Source organism: Scomber japonicus, chromosome 3 (genome assembly GCF_027409825.1).
Source record: "Scomber japonicus isolate fScoJap1 chromosome 3, fScoJap1.pri, whole genome shotgun sequence".
Classification (NCBI taxonomy): domain Eukaryota; kingdom Metazoa; phylum Chordata; class Actinopteri; order Scombriformes; family Scombridae; genus Scomber; species Scomber japonicus.
In genome coordinates, this window is record NC_070580.1 from 31,638,811 (window position 1) to 31,659,605 (window position 20,795).

Sequence of the window (20,795 nt, forward strand, 5' to 3'; positions counted from 1 at the left end):
GTTGTGTATTTTTTTGTTTCTCAGGTGATTTTGGACCTGAAAGGTTCTGATTTCAGCTACACCTATCAGACGCCTCCAGCCTCTCCCAGTGGCACTCTGTCCAGGAAGAGCAGCATTAGCAGGTAACACACATACACCTACATGTATTTCCTACATACATACTGTACTGCGTGCCTATAAACAGCATCAGTCTGAACTCAATAACTCTGAGACTGCTGCTTTCTTTTTTTTTTTTTTGCTGCTGTTTCTATGTGAACAAGTCGTCCTCTGCTGCATCTCCATTGGTTAAACAAACCTCCTCGATGTTATGATATCAGGCCTTAACCGTAGTGTTTGTGTGTTTTTCATAGTAACTACCAGTCTGGATCAGTGAGACACGTTCCCTCCTTGGACTCCATCAGCTGTGCTGTGGATGGAGTACGCATCCAGGTAACACACACACACTCACACACGCACACACACATATCACAGATGTAGAGACTGATTTTTTCTTATTTTATTCACACACAACAAAAAAAATGATTGAGAATGATTTTATCCGCAATAATAACAGAATTCCTTGTAGCTCAGTCTTAACCTCTCTGATGATATGTTTCACTGTATTTGTTACATAAAAGTACATTATATGTTTATTAATTCACATTTGATATGCAGTATATGGCCAAAAGCATACAGTCACCCCTCTCCATCTACTCTTATGTCCCTTTGGGTTGAGGCTGTTTTTCATGGTTTGATCTTTAGTAATGTTACAGCCACAATAAACTGAATGATATAAAATGACAACTCTGTGACTAGCAACACACATACAACGCCGTACTAGGAAAAACTGATTTTTACTTACAAATAATACCAAATTTTTACCAAAAAGAAGAAAAGGTAAAGAAAGCCATGGGCCTGATCACCAACAGGCCGTATTAATCAATCAGTCAATTCAACTTGAGGTCGTTGCCTATTTCTTGCCTCTCTTTCCATTTCAATAAAAAGTTGTCATACTCTTTTGCAGCAGCAATGGTATTATTCTTTTCCTTAAAGAAGTATTTAAAAGGTTTTAAGTCATAACATTTCTCCTTAAAAAAATGTGCAGATTGATGGCATGTTCAGCTGTAACATGTTCAGCTGTAATGTTGGGTTATGTCCATACTTTTGGCCATATATTAAACATTATGACACTTCCATATTATTTAATTTCAGTCACACTTAACAAACACTTTTAAACTTGAATTCCTCTAAAAATCTCATTTTAATAAAATCTTAAAGGTACATTTCACTCAAATATCACGCTCCCTGAATCACACTATGATTATTTAAGTATGAAACTCAGAGCTTTCAAGGAGCTACAACAGAAACCTCCTGTCACCATGACGACGACACACCGCTCTAACCCTCTCCTGTGTGTAGCGCTGCTCCTCGCCCTATCTGCTGATTGGCTGTGATGAAAGCGGGCGGTCCCTCAGCGAAGGGAACTCGCCCTCTCGCCTCAGTCGTCAGGGCAGCCGTGGTCGCTACGGTTACGCTGCCAGCCACGGCCACCACCCCGCGCTCGGCCGCCGTGTTAGCCGCAGGGATATGACAACCGTGAGATAAAAAAAAACAACAACAAATCACTACAACTGTTACATTCCTCCCAACCTAAGTGGCTTCCTGTGTTTGATCCGTGTTGTGACCGTTTGTCCAATCAGACTCCATCTCATTATCGCCTCTCGTTTTTTTGATTTTTTACCGTCTTTTTCCTCGTGTCCTCCCATCAGTTCACACGTTGCACTTATTTTATACCCTTTTATGTCTCCGTTTTCATCCACTTCAAATGTCTCCGATTCAACCTCATTTATCCAGTGTTCTGGTTTCATCCCATAACATGTGAATTTTAACTTAAAATCTGTGTCGTCTTTTTAAACAAAATTTTTTTTTTATCCCATCCTGTAAAACTGGATGTTTGTGTGTGTTCAGATGTGCAGTGTTTGTGTATTTGTCGTCTAATTTTTTGACTCATCCATGTCTTCTTTCAGTGTGATTATATGGCTATCTGTATCTGTAATATGGATTGTTGCTATGTGTCTTTGTGTGTTTTTTGTCATTTGGTTTTAGTCTCCAAGTGACACTTTTTCATAATTCAAAGATAATTCATAATAAAATAATTAATGGTAGGTTTTTTTTTCTTAAAGCTTTTAGATGAAGTGTTTTTTAGAAGTTAGTAATACCAACTATCTGCTGAGTTAGTGCCTTTAATTAAGACATTTTACCATAAATCACTGTAGTCAGCTGCTAGCAGACTGCATCAGTGAAGTAAAACAGAAGCTGAAGCAATTTAGTCAACCATATCCTGTCAAACTCTACTTAAAAACACAGTGTAATGCTAAACACTTCTAATTCTTGTCATTATTGTTCATATAATAGTAAAAAATGTGTTTGTTCAGTCCGACTAAGAGTCTAAAACTCAGATATTCAGTTTCCAATATAAAACAGAGAAAAGCAGCAAATCCACTAACGAGAAGCCAGAACCAAAAATAATTTAATTTATTTAAATAATCAGTCATTTAAATCGTTACTGATTAATTTTCTGTCACTTGATTAACAGACTAATCGTTTCAGCTCTAAAATCATTGAGTGTACAGTATCAGCATGTTTTTATATCCAACTCTTCATATGTGATCATCTCGTCCCACCCCTGCAAACCTCAACCAACCTCCGTCCCACTCGTTAAATATCTCTCTCCTGTTACCAAGATACCCCTCTGTGTTTTGGAAATTTGGTGTAATGCCCCTTTTTAAAGTGGTGTTAATATTACTGTAAGTGGTGTCTCGTTGGTGGTCCTGTGATTTTATTTTATTTTATTTTGCCTGTGAAGTGATGATGGAAATAAATCAGGTTTGTGTTCTTTTAAACTGAAGAGTTTATTTCCAAAGTGAAGAAGAAATGTAATCACTGAAAACTAACATTGAATTAATATGATGTTAATTCTTGTCAGCAACTTTCATGATAAACCAAAACCAACAATGAATTGATCCAATAACACGTAATGTTCATGTATCCAAAGCCTGATTGGTTATACTCTATAGAGTTTGAATACTTTTAACTCTTACACACTGTTTGGGTCAAATTTGAACCCATTTTGACATTTGAATGGAATAAAAACACTCTTAATTATATATTTTTTAAGCCTAACATTTTAATAAATTAATAGACATACTTATGGCTGTTATGTTTTCTTGCTTCAGATAACAGGAGATCATAATATAGTGTGATTGGCAATGTCTTTTTAATCTATAAGCTTAAAAAAACACTCTTCTATGAAACATTAGTAAAGGATCAATCTGCCTTTTCGATAAGGCTGATAAGATATAGGGACTTATTATAAAGAAATACTTATAATATGAACAGTATGTAAAGGTTAAGAAAATTACTGGGCCTTTTAAAAAAGAAATCTACGGAAGAGGATTAGGGCCACAGTGGGAAAAAAAGTGTGTTATGACTTTTTTAAAGTCAGAATTCTGAGATGAAAGTTAGAATTCTGAGATGAAAGTTAGAATTCTGAGATGAAAGTCAGAATTCTGAGATGAAAGTTAGAATTCTGAGATGGAAGTCAGAATTCTGAGATGAAAGTAAGAATTCTGAGATGGAAGTAAGAATTCTGAGATGAAAGTTAGAATTCTGAGATGAAAGTTAGAATTCTGAGATTTTTCCTCAGAATTCTGAGTTTCAATTCAGAAGTCGGACTGTCACATTGTTAGTTTTGGTCTACACAGTAATGACAGCTTTACCCTTTTTAAGCATTTATACTTTAAATATCACTTTGGATCCAGACTCTTCAGTTCCAGCTGGTTATCTGTCTTCACTACTTCGTCACTTTGGGGAAAAGCAGCTTCTACAATAAACTGCAGTTTTTGTATTAAATAGCTGGTTAGCTTAGACATTTGAGCTTTTCCCTATTGAACCTAAGAGAAAGGTTGAAAAAACTAAGTGTTTTTTCTGTAAAGGTATTGATGAAGAACATTTTCAGTAAATTGACATATATTATAAAGCTTTAAACAGCACAGAGTAAAAGATGGATGTGTTGATGATGATAGACCAGCGAGCACTGCAGGTTCCTCAAGAGAAATCATTTGCAAAAAACAACTTTTCCCATCACATTAATATTCCCACTGACAGGGAAATAGATGTGTGTAAGTGGCTTTTATCTAATAAGTGTGCCGACATCCTGTTTGTACCTTCAAACAGAACAATAATCTTATAATTGATGTGTGATGAGGGACTTCTGCAGTGGCTCCATAAGAGTTGTCTTTGTGTTTTAATGATATTGTCGTTAAACTCTCACGACGCACTGATTAATGGACTCAAACTGGCTTCTTTATTTACGACAGGATGCAGTCGGCTCCAACAATCAGCTGGCTTCTGGAGGAGCGGAGAACGGCCTGCTGGCTCCCCCACACAACGTTTACCATGGAGAGAGAGCCCGCGCCATGTCTGCATCTGGGAAGGTAACACACACACACACACACTAAAAAAATAATATCTATTTTCAAAGTTGACCAAACTCATCTGAACAGTGTTCATACAGCTGTCTGTCGTTTTACAATCCTTCTCGAGCTCTCATATCCTCTACTGCAGGGTTTTTAAATACACACAATTATGCAAACAGGACAAATAGGTAGTGTAACATTCATTTAATTATGCTCCAAAATTAAGGAATGCTCTACCTAAAGCTGTAAGAGATGTAGAAACATATTTATTTAATCTGGCTTTTAATTCAAGTGTCATTATATTTTCTTTATTTTTACTAAATGCTGAATATTTACAATTTTTAAATGTATTTATTTGCTGTTGTTTTATTATTACTAATTATTTATTATTTTTTTATTATCATTATTATTATTATTGTACTTTTAGTTTTGTCTGTAAAGCACTTTGAGCTACATCTCTTGTATGAAAGGTGCTCTATAAATAAATAAAGTTTAGTAGTAGTAGTAGTAGTAGTAGTAGTAGTAGTAGTTGTAGTTGTAGTAGTAGTAGTAGTAGTGTTATTATCTGATCAGAAATCCACAGCAGCCACCAGGGGGCAGCAGAAGACCAGAAGAGAACTTACTCTCCTCTTGTCTCCTTTCCTCTTATTGATTCCTCTGCTTGTTTCCTTCCTTTTCTCTCCATTTCTCTGTATAAACATCTGGCATATTATTTGGAAAACTATAAATTAAACTATAATATAGAACATTTTATAACCCTCTGTTTGTTTCCTTCTCTCTCTCTCTCTTAGTCTTGCTCGGCCCGTGATCAGTTGGCGCTGACGTTGGGCGTGTTGAATTCGGACGCCCCGAGGAGCAGCAGGGACTCTCTGCACTGTTCCAGCGGCTACAGCACCCAGACCACGACCCCGTCCTGCTCTGAGGACACCATACACACACACAGTGAGTACACAACCACAAACACACAGCACCAGTACTGCTATTTTATAAATATGGCTCATCTTAACTAATTTGGTGGCCATTTATTTTAATTTGAACACCTAATTCATTCAGATTAAGACATTAAGATTATAATCTGGATTTGTACGGCAGGTCTGGACCACAAAAGAAAATTGATGAATGCCACAAATTCTTAAATCACTCACACAAGCTTTTCAAAAACACATCTGTTTGAGGCGAGTGGTTCTTGATTGAAACCCATTGTATTACGTTTTTTTCAAATTTTGACCCACAAACACGTCTTACACTTTCTCACTTCATTTTTTAAACTGATTTTCATCCACAATTCATGTCTTTGTGCATTCAGAAGGTTTTTTCCTGCTGCATCTTGTAATAAACCAATAAGAGAAGACTTCAATCTGTGATTTAGATATATAATGATGAGGCAACAGCACCAACATGAAACTAGAAAATACGTTATTAGAATGTTCTTTTTAGGTTTGTTGACGCTCTTGGTTGGCCTGTCTGAACCTCTCAGCTGTATCTTTGTGTTCACCTGTCTGTCATCTCAGTTATTTACTAGTTTCTCTGTATTTCTTCTGTTACTGGTGCACTAGCTCTTCTCTGGGTCTCAGTAGTTTTGTGTTTTTCTTGGTTAAAACTTCCTTCCTTCTCTTCCAGCAGTAAAGAGAGATCCTCCCCTCTATGGTAGGTCTCTGACTCTCTATCTGTCTGTCTGTCTGTCTGTCTGTCTGCCTGCTTTGTCTGTCTGTCTGCCTGCTTTGTCTCCCAGTTAGGATTCAGGTTCGATTGCATGTCATCAAATCAGCATCAATTTAACTTCAGCTGAGTATCAGTTACTCTAATTAGTAATTGATAATATTCTTAATTGAATAAAACACAACCTTCAGCTACAATCTGAAAATGAGATGAGCGGCATGAGATGAAATAACACACCGGTTAGTTCATTACAGCAGCTGATATAATGATGTAATCTGCTGCAGGCAACATTTTGCTGGTTATTTCAACCAGTGAAAGTGAAACAACGACAAAATTGGCAAAATTAAGAAGTTCATATTTTACACTTTTGAATCACAGATGACTTGAAAGATTATTCAACGTCAAGTAGAACATCTGTGATACTGTTCATGCTTTTATTTTGAAATTTTTCTTCTCCTCACTCCCTTTCAATCTGGTAATGTACTATGTTGTGTCTGTTATATTTAGTGTAAAATTTTATGTTGGTACTATGCATTGAAGTGATCATTTTCTGTTAGGTTGCTAATCAATTGTTTTGGCACTAAACCTAAGTGCAGTTATTCAAATGTATAAATCATCCTTTTGTTAGATTAGCTGTTTTGTTGGCTGCTGACCTGCATTTGTTTCAACGTGAAGAATTTGCAGATAGTTCAGTGTTGAAATAAAGATGTGTCCTTTGCCCTCAGAGACAAACTTTCAGACTTTTTCCTCTTAGATGAGTTTTTAGAACCAAAATATATAGAAACAAACCTTAAAGTATAATTCACTCCCTCATGCTATATGTCTGTGTTTGACCTTATAAAAGTTGTGCTGTTTTATGTCATTCACATGAGGTGACGTGCTTTGCTTTTAAATTCATTATGGAGGAACATGGTGCTTGTTTGTGTGTGAATTAAAAGTAATTGGGTTGCTGTGTTCCCTGTTTTTAAAATGTTTTTATTGGAGGATAAGAGTTTCCACTATGATGCGCTTCCTAATTTTTCATTCATACACGCGCACACACACACACACGCACACACACACACACACACAGGACCAGTGAGTCACTGATGTAATTATGTGTTCCTGCTGTGTTTATCATCTGTGTGTCAGATGAGGAGATAAAAACATGATCAGATGTCACGGAGATAAAAAATAAAAGAACAGCTGACTCCAGAGCAACAACTAAAATACTCTCTCTCTTTCTCCCTCTCTCTCTCTCCAGTTGACTACGAGTCCATCTCTCTCCACGGAGACGCCGACTCCATCTCTTTACATCATCTCTCTCACATCAACAGCCAATCAGACTTCGACAAATCTTCGACCATCCCAAGGAACTCCGATCTCAGTTTCCAGTACAGGAAGTTTGCTCAGTCCCAGCGCCCCACCTCCACCGTCAGCCTGTTGGCCGAGCAAGAATTGATTGGCGGGTCTGTACGCCAGCTGCCGACTCACACGGCAACCATCAGACGCAAGCCGTCGTCCAAGCCGGCGTATCGTAGGGGTACGATCAGCGGCGGGGTTCCCATACCCATCTGCACCCCTCAGATCCCCCTCAAAGCAATCGCAGGAAACGGCGGCAGCGATGACAATGTGTTCGCAGTGCCCTCTGCTGTAGGAGCAGGAGGTTTAGGTCACAGTAAACTCTGCACCTCCACGCAGAGCCTCAGCGCCTTGCCTCCCAACTCCTCTTCCTCACCGTACTACCAGCTGGTCCCGGGTCAGATGCCCATCCCGGTGCCCGTACCCACCGTACCCTCCCTGCCACCAGATGGCAGCAACGCCAAACAGCATCAACAGAGACAGTACCAGCAGCAACTACACCAACAGCAACAGCAACAAATCAACCAACATTTAAACCATCAGCAGCAAAGTGGGCAACTGCTGCAGCACAACCAACAACTGCAGATTCAACAGCAGCAGCATCAATATCAGCAGCAACAGTTTCATCAGCAGCAGCAGCTTCAGCAACAGTTTCAGTATCAACAGTCTCAGCTGCAGCATCAGCATCAGCAGGATCTGTATCAGCAGCAGCAAGATCAGCTGCAGCACCTGAACCAGCAGCAGAAACAGAAGCTGTTCCAGCAGCAGCAGCAGCAGGCCTCCGTTGCCCAGGGAGACCCCTCCGCTCCGGGCCACAGCGCTCACTACCAGCCCCAGCCTCCTCCGCCCTCCATCCAGGACCAGAACCCGGAGCAGCCGACCCAGGAGGGAGAAGGAAACATGCTGAATCTCATCAGAGGGGTGAAGCTCAAAAGGACCCTCACCAACGATCGCTCCGCCCCTGCGCTGCCCCCTCCGACCAATCACAAATGAGGCTTCCCTGCTGGTTAAACTGTCATGTTTAAATGGGTCCAGCAAACACGTAGACTTTCCTGTTCTCAGTACAGATTGTGGACTTGACAAACGCGCTGATTAATCGCTGGAACTCTTCTTGTGTCTTGTTTGATTTTAAGTTCTGCGTTAAGATTTTTCTGTTTGTCTTTTAACTTTTTTTTTTTCTTTTTGAGATTTTGTTATTATTTCCTGTTGCTGCAGCGACCATCTTTTGCCTTTTTTGTTTTTGCATTTCGATTGTGGATAAAGTTTTTGTTCGACCCAGTCTTACCCATGGAACCATTGATTGTTTTTAGTTAGTGCTCACTTCCTGTTCAGACGATTGTTACACGGCTCGTTAATCAGCCGGACAGGAAGCTGTTAGTGTCTCAGATCCTCTTTGAGTTCTGGGGTGTGTTTGATTTGCCTTTTTTTTGCCTAGACTCCCAGGAGGGTGGGGTTTATTGATTAGTCCAATAGCTCCACTATTGTGTAACGTGGTTGAACCATGACGTGCGGAGGTTTTAATGTGCTGGCTGTGGGTAAGCAGAGGGTCCCGTGTATCTGAATGGTGAGTGGCAGTACTCGGCTCAGTCTCGGTCATCTCACAGGGTCAAATACTGAACCTGACGCTCATGACTCTGGAATAAAACATCACCTGGATCTGTAGATTGTAAATATGTCAGAACAAAGAAAAAAAAAAGCTTTAGGAGCAGCTGAGGAGGTGATGTTTTGCTTAATTTCACATCATCCTTTGCCTCCATGTAGAAATCTTAAATAGACATATCGGGATGCCAAATGGTGCAGCTGAAAGTCACTGCTTGTAGTAAAGGATTTAAAATGTTACTGAGGTTGATCATCTGGTAAATAATTAGCTTGTTAATATTCAGAATAATCTTGATTATAAGTCAGTGATTCGTCGGCAACTTTTAGAGGCAACATGGACGTTGTTGGAGAAGCAGATTGGCGACTGTGGACCACATTCTTGCTGATAACATAGCGGGCTATGAGGAGCAGAACTATAGAGGTTCACATTAAAAGAACTTTGATTTCTTTCTGTTTCTAAAGACACAGGATCTAATATGTTTAATAAAGACACTGCTAGAAGTTGCTTTTGTTTGTGTGTTTAAATTCAGCCCCCCCCCTCATAAACACTTAGTTTCAATCAGCATCCAAACTGGAAATCTTCCAACTCTTTACGTCCTGCTTTAGAGTTCAGGACTGTGTGTGCATTCAGGCAACGTTTATTTATCTTTTTATTTATCTACAGAGTTTGGTTAGGCTCCAAATAGCTGGTTCTATTTTGGATCTGGTTCCATGCTGCTGAAACATTTGGGTTTGTTATCACGTAAATTGAATTAATCCCTTCATCCAGTCTAATATTGTTTTGGTTTTTTTTGGTTCCAGACCTCTGAATCACCGCCCACATTACAGAAAAATGTGTTGCAGCTAATTGATTGGATGTTTTACCCATTTAGAAAATCAACCAAGCTAATCAAAGCTTAGGAGCGATTAGAAATGAGGATGTAATCTTCCAGAAAGCAGAAAAATAACAGCAAAGTGGAACACAGTGTGCAAAGTACTGTGTGACTGTCGGAGAGTTATCGCAGACTGTGCTTCCTAAAAAAAGTAGGTCTGCCTCAGCCGCAATACTGCACGACTCTCCGTCCTGTATGCTGGTAAAAAATATAATGTCAATATTTTAAAAGAAGCTGAAAAATGCACAAACCCAACTCAACGCCACACCACAGCACATTGCAATATTTCTTAAGTCAATTACGGATCCAACCTGCCAGTATTATCTCCATGCCAACAGCTGCAGCATCAATATAAAATAAAAGTGGCTTAATTATTTAGTTTTTAGGGACCAAGATCTCCTGAGACATCCCTGGTTTTGCACACTGGTCAATATGTAGAAATAACAACTCCTACATCAGCATTTTTCTTAAACTGCTCTGAACAACAGCTGCCAGAGGTTTTGTGCCCCCAAAATGTTATTAGAAATGGCCGTTCAGTCAGATCATCATGGTTCGTGTATAAAATGTTCAGGTTGTCTTTAAATTGTAAATATGGTAAAACTTTGATGTACTTTAATTCAAACTTTTGTTACTTAAAGTTGTTAATAAGCCAAATGCAGATGTGCGTTAGAGCAGAGATTCAGGGGGGAGGGTCTGATTAGATCATTATTAAACCCTGACAGGTACTGCTGAGCAGTATTAAGAAGGAGAGCAGAAAACTGAATCATATAGAGACTTAAAAGGTTCAAAGGTCATATCAACCAGCTGTAGACTTTAAACTTGACTTCAGCTGCTGTCTGTTACATATGATGATGCTGAAAAACTTACGTTGCCTCTAAAAGTTGCCGGCCGAGTGTCTCTCACAAAGCAAAGCATGCTGGGACGCAGGGTCGTAGCTACCACTGACACACTGAGGTCATGTCCTGTTCTTCTTCTGTGTCATTTAAAGGGTTTCATGACATGAGAAGGTTACTCGGGCTGCAAGTATCAAGTATTTTTTTTAAATTATTGATTAAATTGTTGTATATTGTTTTATTTAATCATTTGGTCGATAGAAGATCGTGAAAAATGTGTAAAACCATTTCCCAGAGCCCAAACTGTCATCTTCAAATTTCTTATTTTCTATAAAGAACAGTTTGAAAACCCAAAGATATTCAGAAAATTCACATTTATAGCTTTTTTATTTAAAAATACTTTAAAAATCATTATGTATCGTCAAAGTTGTTGCTAATTAATTTTCTCTCAATCAGTTAATATTCATTAATTGTTTCAGTTGTTACATTTTAGAGTTTACATTGTACAATCAGTCATATTCAATGAGTTAGGCTTTTTTCTTTTTGAAGGCAGACTGATATATTTTTAAATAAATATCTTAAAATGCGACTTAGAATAAAAAGGATTTAGTAACGTACATGACAGAGCAGAGAAGTTAAAGTCATGTTGGGAGAGATTTCAATAAGTAAGTTAAATATTATGTTTTTGACAGTTTGGTTGGAGGTTCATGAGATGTTCAGTGTGTGGGATGCTGGAGGAGAAATTTCAGGATCATGACCACAGTTTTTTTTTTTTTTTTTTCAAATCCACGCTACAGCCCTGCTGGGAGGCATGCTGGGAAATGTAGTCCAGTGTCTGGTCAGCTGGTCCTGCTCTGTTTTCAGACACACTTCTTTGTGTATTTTAGCTTTTTGTGCCGCTGCAGCTGCTTCAACAAGACAGAAACGCTGCCTCCCCATCAGTCTGAGAGCGTCTTCTATTCCATTGATTGATTGATTGATTGATTGGACCCAATAAGCCCACAGCCGCCCTGAGTCTGTATATATTAGTGCTTCTATTCCTGGGAGAGATCTAAATCTATATATAAAAATGTATGTACACATATTCTGATTGTATTTTTGTTGATTTATTGATCAGGTGATGTGATCAGATGTGACTCCGCCGTCGGTTGTCACTCGTCATATTTTTGTAGAAAAGCTTTAAAAAAAAAAAGAGAGCGAGGAGGAAACCCAGTGAACTTCCTGATGTCTGAGGATCTGAAACCTGATTGGATGTCTTGACTGTTATGAAGCGAGCAAAGGACTAAACGGACGTATGACCGACACGAACCAACAGAATGTAGAAATGCTTTTTTCTTTCTTCATCTTTTGACGTTCTCTGTGGGATCAAAAACAATGATAATAATAATAATTGATTGATTGATTCTGCTGGTGCTCTTTATTTGTGTCGTGTACTTTTTACTATGCAGCTGGAGTAGTCTTTTATTTAGTGTTTACTGGGATGAGTTTGGTCTTTTATTAAGCTTTTTATAGAGGAGGGGGGTCAAAATGTAAAAGTTGGTCTTCAATACTAAATGAGGCAGCTCAGTGTTTCCTGTTCACTGACAGGGAGTCAGTCCTGGCTGCTTGAATTTAAAATACTTTCTTTTTCTAACTTATCCTATAAACTTTTTGTCTGTGCTGTAACGCTGCCCTCTGCTGGACGATTCTGCATCTAGAAACATCTGGAGCCTGCTTAAAAATCCTCTCCAGACCTGTATGAAGACATAAAATACTCCACTTTAACTCTCACATACTGTTCATATTCAGACTTTTCACAATATCCCCTCATAATTAGTCTCCAAAGTCCTGCACATAAATCAGTCATCAGTCACACATTATAAGCAAAATGAATCCTTAATGAAGCTTTCAGAGAGCTGAGAGATTTTATTATTCAGTTTTTACACTTCTTGTTTATGGAGAAACATGAACTATATTAAATGTGAAGAATGCAGCAGTATTTCTTTGAATTTTTAAATAAATATTGGTCAAACTCTCAAAATATAATATGTAATATTATATACATATATATACATTATATACATTATAATATATCAGCTGCACTCAAATGTTTGAAGGAGAGGTCATCAAATATCAGGCTAAAAGTAAGAAGTATTTAGAGTGTAATTACTGCTTTCAAATGTAAAAATAGGTCAATGTGAGGATTAAATTAAATGCGTCTGAGATGGTTTTACAACAAAAAGCAGCTTCTAAAAAACGTACTATTCCTCACTGAAGATTTCAGCATCTATGAATATGAATATACCAATATTTTTCATTTATCAAGACATCGACTTCACTTTAAAGTCTATTCTTCAGGTTTCCACATCACATCATCACATCATCACATTATTACATTTATCAATCTGTTTTTCCCTCCCTCCTTTATATTCTACGATGCAGCATCTCAAATCTTCAATCTCAATGTTCACTTTCCAAAACAGGCCAGCAGGCTGAAAATCTCTCCTCATCAGATCAGTTTCAGAGCAGCAGAGCTCCTATGAAGCAGCAGCTCCTCTGACTCGCTCTGCGGATAAACATCCTCACTGATTTTCCTCAGGGTGTAATTTAGTGCAGGGCGGGGCACGCACACAATCTCATCAGGGGGTAATTTGAACTCACTGAGCCACTGAGCCTCAATGTGTGTGTGTGTCTGTGTGTCTGTGTGTCTGTGTGTTTTATAGTTGTTGTCACTTCAAGAACCCCTCAGTGAGTTATTTTCCATCTGAGAAACATATGCTGCTGCTGCTGCTGCCCGAAGACACTCTCTCATAACCTTGTTGACCCTGCCGACTCACACCGAGCTGCAGTTTCTCTCTCAAACACATTTTAAAGGACGGGTTCACCATTTTTCAAGTGTGTTTTAAAACAGCAGTCAGGTGTCCATATGAACACTGAGGGATGTCTAACTTGTTGTAATCATTCCTGTGTGAAGAGTTACTGTTTATTCTTTATACAGAAGCTCTGAAACAGAGACCCTGTGAGTCTGAGACAGCACAGGGAGAGCAGCCAGTGAGCAGACGCCCACACAGCAGACATCAAAGCCTACTATCAGTCTTCAGATCTTATTAATGGAGCAGTAATTTCCAAAATGACCACCAGCACACTTATTAGAGAGCCCAAATGTAGTGATTTAGACCTTAATGACTTTTTGAAAAAAAAGTAATTGACTCTAGTATTTCAAGAGGAAGTTGTTTTTTTTAATGGGTCTCAATAGGAGCATCTAGTGGCCGTTTGTGGTATTGCACTTTAAGATTGCTCTTTTGTTCCTGAGGGTGTAAATCTTTAACAAAAAGGCTCTCAATCTCAAATATATTGTTTCATTTTTAAAAAGGTTTGATAATTTTCTTAAAAAAGAAAGCTGGGCACTGTATCTTTTTGCAAGTGCTGGTAAAACAGGAGGGCATTTGTCGGGGATTATTTTCAGCACCACATTAATTATTATTTTTTATTAATTTAGGTATTATTTTATTAAAGTAGTATTTGGGATTGAATCAAAAATAAACATGTTCTTACCTGTTTTGCAGTTTATAACTAACTAACTTTAACATCTGGAAAGAGAATAAAGGGCAAATATATATGTACACTTGATAAAAATAAAAATATTCTTGTCAAGTCAAAAATTATGAGATACTGAGTCAAAACTTCTAAAATTACAACCTAAAATGTCATAATTTCGTCATGAATATGTACAGTATATCTTCTTTTTGCATATACTTTTTCCTTTTCTTGGGACTTCTTCACTCATAATAATATAACAGGAGTAATCAGTTATTTTATCAGGAGTCAAGTATTGTATGAAATGCTTTTCTTCGGGATCAAGGTCAAAGTTGAACATATTTAATATCATCACCAACAGCAGGCGGGTGAGTCAGCTCTCTCTCTATATATTTGATCCCCTCCAGTAACAATGACTCACTCTTCTTCATTCAGCCTCTTTTTCTCGTTCTTTCTTTCCTCTCCTTGTCTTTGCCTCACCTGCTTTGTGTCTTAACTAGAGTCATCTGATGCTCAGGGGCAACAGGTGGCAGTCGAGAGATTTGGATTACACACACGCATACACACACTCCATCCAGTAAATCAGATGTTATTGTTATTGTGTGGAGGTCAGATGATTTGTTTACAGAAAGAGAGAGAGAGACAGGTGAATCTGTCCACATCTGAAACTCTTAGTCATCGTCACACAAACACATCTCGATTTCACAGCGGTGAGTCAGACTGACCCAAATACTCTCTCTTTCTCTTTCTCTCTCTCTCTCTCTCTCTCTCTCTCTCTCTCTCTCAGTGTGACAGCTGCTGGGTGACTCATACCCCACGTCACAATGACTCTGCATTAATCTGTGACTGCATGTGAGTGTGTGTGTGTGGCAGGTGTGTTGCAGCAGTGTTGCACCAGCCGCAGTTCCACTCTGCACCACCAGGGGGAGCAGCAGACCACAGCAGAGGCGACTACAGTACCAGATTGTTCTCCACATGCACACATGGAAAGAGTCGCATGTCTTATTTGTATAAACTATGGACAGACTATGGAGTCATATATTTTTTGGCTTCACATTTGTTCAGTACAAAAAAAGTTTCATAGCAGCAACTTTCATCTGTGTATGAAATGACAAAAAATGAAACACTCAACTATAAATGTATATTAAATCACAACATATCACTCTCAGATAGGCAAATATAACTTTCCTGGATTTCTTATAATAGTAGTAGTAGTAGAAATATAATAATCATAATGATAAATATATATATAGGCCTAGATTCTTTTGTTTTGGGTTGAAAAGTTTTATGAAATTGATTTTTATCTTTGCACATTAAAATATATAAAATGTAATATGTACATACACAAAGACAATCATATATATGTACAATACATATATATCGACACCTTCATATACTCAAATATACCTGAATTTAAAGTAAACAAAAGACTCCCAAGAGAGGAAGGACACAAACAGATTATTAATAGTAAGTTAAGTATATAAAAATATTACAATAAAATTAACAATAAAACATAAAGAACAATATACAAAATACAAACACAAGACACTGAGAGACAAAGGCCACTTTGAATAAATGAGTCTTCAGCTGTTTCTTAAACTGTGTCTATAGATCTATAGAAAGAGTGTTTATAGTGTTGGCGTCACTTCAAAGACCTTATAGCGACAAAAGGATGGAGCAGGTCAAAGATGTGTGAAAACAAGAATCTTAAAACGAAACCTAAACTTGATGGAAGACCAATATAAAGATGATAAGATGATAAGATTGGGAGTGATGTGAGTCTTTCTACTGGCGGCTTGCAGCAGCTTTCTGGACATTTGTAGACAGTCCTGAGGCAGGTGAAAAGGGAGTTGCAGTATAGTGAAATAAAATTGTGAATAACCATCTCTAGCTCAGGTTGCTATACAACAAACCTTAGTTTAGCAATGTCTTAAATGAAAGAAACATGTACGTGTTTGGTACAATTTGATAAGTTGCTCAAAGTGCATAGCCTGATCAAATATAACACTGAGGTTTCTAAGATTAGATTGTACAGCTGAAGAAAGAGACCCAATACACAGAAACGTCTCGTGAGCTATGCTATCTAAAGCAACCTCAGTCTTATCTGTGTTTAGTTGTAAAAAGGTTGTTAGCCATAAAGTCATTTATGGCAGCCCATTGCAAACATACATATAGTTTATCAGTCTCACCAGACTGAGAAGAGACATACAACCGAATGTCATCAGCATAACAGTGATAAGAGAATTTGCTAATAATATGGCTTAAGGGAAGCATACACTGAGCAAATAGCACAGGATCTAAGACAGAACCCTGAGGCACACCACATGACAGAGCAGCAGTTTCAGACATTTAGGGAGCGAGACATTTAACATTTAAAATAGGGTGGGACTCAGTCAGATTGCAAGGAGTTATTTCTAATAGAGAGCAGACATGGATCAACAGACCCAAGTACATTTTTGAGCATAGAAGGTGAGTTGGAAGGTTTCATACTGCCCACCAGACCAATGAGGTCATGCAGGGAAATATGAGGGAAGCAGTCCAAAGTTGATGGTTGAGTTGGATAAGCAGAAAAGATGGGTAGAAAGAGAGAAAGTTGCAGCAATACTTGAAAAACCAGGAATATTAGGAGGTGCGGGAGTGAAAATGTTGCTGACGGTAGTAAACAGGACATTGCATCTACTGAAGAAAATTAGGTTAGCAAATGAGGAAGGCCTCGTATCTTTAACCTTGTTAAAAGGTCTTTATAATGGAGATGCTGCACATGGAGCTTGGTGGATTTCAGACAGCAGAAACAACCACAACCAACGACCAAGCTTTCATCTAAAATCTGAACTGAAAAAAAAAGAAAAACTGAAACTAAACACAACACAGGACATTTGGGGATGTTAATTTAAGCTTTGAGGAAGAGGCATTCTTCTCTGTTTCCTGGCATTGTATAGACAAAATGATTAATCAAGAAAATAATCAGCAGATCCATCGAATAAGAAAATAATCAGTAGTGGCATCCCTGGTGTTAGTGTATTGGAGCTATAGTGATGATGACTGAGTAAGTGTTAATGTGATTCTGCCTTTTCTATATTTTTATTATTACAAATCTCACATGTAGAGCCAAACCAAAAATGAATCCAATCTTCTTACAAGTATTGTGTGTTTAGTCAAAGCCTGATTTCCACTGTACAACCCATTTAAGCAAAATGACCCATTGGAGTGTAATAAAAAAACTGGGGTCCCCTGCAAGTAAGTCCACTTTTTGCCATCTAGACTTCTAACTTGAACTATGTTTCCATCCCCCTAACTAGCCTCCCCCTGATGAGGAAGTGAGTTTATGTTGAAGCCACCTGAACTGAATCACTTCCCCAGGTCAGTATCATAATGATGTCTAAATAACTGATGATCAAGCATAACCGTGGATCTTTTTGGTGACTAAACTCGTGACTTGTAGTGTTGTTTTTCAGGCTTGCAGGGCTGTATTTTGCTTGCTTGTTGGGCTATATATCACATTGATACCAAGTAGTCTAAAAAAGTCTCCCGTTAAACGACACCTGCAATCGATCCTTTTTGCACCCAGAGCTAGAAAACTATTTGTATGGACTTGCTCACAGCCAATCAACGCAAGCATTCTTCGATTTAATGCGGCATGTGATTGGTCCTCTGCCGCAGCTACAACTAATCTGTGGTGACATTTTATGCAATTTAATACTTCTATTCACATTCTCTCTAATTCACTTGAGTTAGTTCAATGTTGTTTATCAGAGGATTAAAATCTCAGCAGTCTCAGCAGAAGTTTCTCAGCATTACCAAGAAATGACGTGACAGCGGTCAGCCTCTTTTCTGACGTGTCAAACTGGAAATGAGCACCAACCACTTCCTCTTACACTGGGAGGATAAATATCCTGAGAAACAGATGTTTCACCTACAGACTAAACTCATCACTTGAACTAACATCAACTAAAAACAGGACAAAATACTGAAAAATGAATGCTTCCAGCTGATGATCAATCACAAATTGAAGGAAAAAGACAGACCGAAGTAAACGAAATGTAACTTCAAGACAGATTTCTACAAAAAGACGGCTCACACTGGATTTTTTTTTTTTTGGTAATGATTTGCCTAGTATCTTTTCAGCTTTACTAAGAGTGAAAATGGCATCCTATTCAGAGGACGATCTCTCCTGCTCTGTCTGTCATGACATCTTTAAGGATCCTGTAGTCCTGACATGCAGCCACAGCTTCTGTAAAGACTGTCTGAAGAGCTGGTGGAGAGAGAAACAAACACAGGAGTGTCCTCTTTGTAAGAGGAGATCATCAAGGAAAGATCCACCTCGTAACCTGGTATTAAAGAACCTTTGTGAGGCCTTGCCACTGCAGACTGATCAGAGATCTTCAGCAGAGTCTGAGCCTGTCTGCAGTCTGCACTCTGAGAAACTCAAACTCTTCTGTCTGGACCATCAGGAGCCAGTTTGTGTTGTCTGTCTGCATTCAGAAACACACAACAACCACAAATTCAGACCCATCAATGAAGCTGCAAAGGATCACAAAGAGGAGCTCCAGAAATCCCTGAAGCCTTTACAGGAGAAACTGAAGCTCTTTAAAGAATTTAAAGGAAAATGTGATCAAACAGCAGAATACATTAAGGTCCAGGCCAGAGACACAGAGAGGAAGATTAAGGATCAGTTTAAGAGGCTTCACCAGTTTCTACAAGAGGAAGAGGAGGCCAGGATCTCTGCTGTGAGGAAGGAAGAAAAGCATAAGAGTCAGATGATGAAGAAGAAGACTGAAACTCTGAGCAGAGAGATAGCAGCTCTTTCAGACACAATCAGAGTTACAGAGGAGAAGCTGAAAGCTCAAGACGTCTCATTCCTGCAGAACTACAAGACTGCAGTGCAAAGAGTCCAGCAGCGCCCCCTGCTGGATGATCCAGAGCTGGTCTCAGGAGCTCTGATAGATGTGGCCAAACACCTGGGCAACCTGACCTACAACATCTGGGACAAGATGGATGAGACAGTCTCCTTCACTCCTGTGATTCTGGATCCAAACACTGCTCATCCACACCTAATCCTGTCTGAAGATCTGACCAGTGTGAGATGTGGAGAAGGACAGAAACTTCCTGAAAATCCAGAGAGGAACATAGGTATCATTGTACAGGGCTCTAAAGGCTTTAAATCAGGCAAACACAGCTGGGGTGTTGAGGTTGGAGACAATACAGACTGGATGCTTGGGGTTGTAAATGAGTTTGGAAGTTGGGGGATTGTTTTTTGTGGTGGTGAATACAGAGTTGTATCTCGACCAGATCAAAAAGTTGTTCTCCAAGTTAGGAAGAAGCTGCAGAGAATCAGAGTTCAGCTGGACTTCGACGAGAGAAAACTGTCATTCTCTGATCCTGTTGCTGAAAAAGACATATACACCTTCAGAGGGACTTTTACTGGCACGTGGTTTCCATGCATTGGTAGTAGGGATAAACTGCCAATTAAGATTTTGCCAGGAGATGATGATGATGATGATGATGATGATGATGATTATGCTGATGATGCTGATGATGCTGATGATGCTGCTGATGATGACAGTAATAGTGAAGATGATGATGATTCAGAAACCAATGATTATGACGATGATGACGATGATTATTAGGCAGTGAACACCAGCAGCCATCAGTTTCTTACAGGAATGTGTAATCAAATATAATTACATTTTTCTTCCTCTCCATATAAATGAATGAAACAGAATTATTGAAACAGGCTGATAACAGAAATATCTGCATGTTTAAAAAGTACCATCAGTTTAAATCTGCTCTGTCAGTCATGTTGTCACAGGGAGAGTTTCTTTACTCAGCTACAGATTTCATTTTAGGTTTAGAGTTCATGTAATATTAGTGAAATCATTGTCAAGTCATTGTAATTAACTCTGGATATGAAAATTAACAAAAAAATCTAAATGTAAACCTCAAAATACTTTCAACTTTATAATCCACTGACTTCAGCATCTTTGCCTTCATATCTGCTGACTGAGATATTCTACTGAGCATGTGCAAAACAGCATTTAATGTTTGGGTGAAATTATAACACTGATTTAAAGTTGAGTCTCACATGTAAAAGATTTATTTCATGAACTTGTTTTAATTCAGTGAGAGTAATCTCAAAAGACAGAAAGAAAGAATATAGATTAAAAACATACTTTTTTTAAGGTAATTCAATCAATGAAATGCTGCAGTCATCAGTTTTGCACTTTGAATTTCTGTACTGCTGCATTTGAGCATTTCATTTTTAAGACTGTCTGGACCACAAGCTTTTCCTTGGCTGGAGAGATTTCGTCTGTGTGGTCTATTCTTTCCAAGTAATTAAGAAATGAAGGAAGATTTGGCTGCCTTTAATTATTTCTTATAATGTTTGTAGCTTTTCATTTAATAATACATTGATCTGAATTAATTATATTTATTGGCTTTTCTGCGTACAGCTTTTCAAAATGTGCTTTCCAGATGTTACTGTTTTGGATGGGTAATGCTTGTGGTTGCTTTGTGTTGAA

General features: G+C 38.4%; 2 protein-coding genes across 4 annotated transcripts in view; both read left to right on the forward strand.

The window, feature by feature from the left end:
• The window catches only part of osgn1 (oxidative stress induced growth inhibitor 1), a 135,421-nt gene extending 132,987 nt beyond the window's left edge, over nt 1-2,434 (forward strand). The window contains exon 9 of the transcript XR_008321164.1: nt 2,425-2,434. The gene's annotated coding sequence lies outside the window, so the exon portion shown is untranslated. The remainder of the gene's footprint in view (nt 1-2,424) is intronic.
• The window catches only part of mtss1 (MTSS I-BAR domain containing 1), a 75,134-nt gene extending 64,113 nt beyond the window's left edge, over nt 1-11,021 (forward strand). Inside the window, exons 9-14 of one of the 3 annotated variants that reach the window (XM_053316805.1) lie at nt 25-122; nt 351-429; nt 4,359-4,475; nt 5,249-5,399; nt 6,078-6,104; nt 7,360-11,021. In XM_053316805.1, the coding sequence (XP_053172780.1) occupies nt 25-122; nt 351-429; nt 4,359-4,475; nt 5,249-5,399; nt 6,078-6,104; nt 7,360-8,450 (1,563 nt within the window). In that variant the 3' untranslated portion in view covers nt 8,451-11,021. The remainder of the gene's footprint in view (nt 1-24; nt 123-350; nt 430-4,358; nt 4,476-5,248; nt 5,400-6,077; nt 6,105-7,359) is intronic. The other 2 variants (XM_053316807.1, XM_053316808.1) reach the window with 2 other exon arrangements.
• Nucleotides 11,022-20,795: the final 9,774 nt, after the last annotated feature.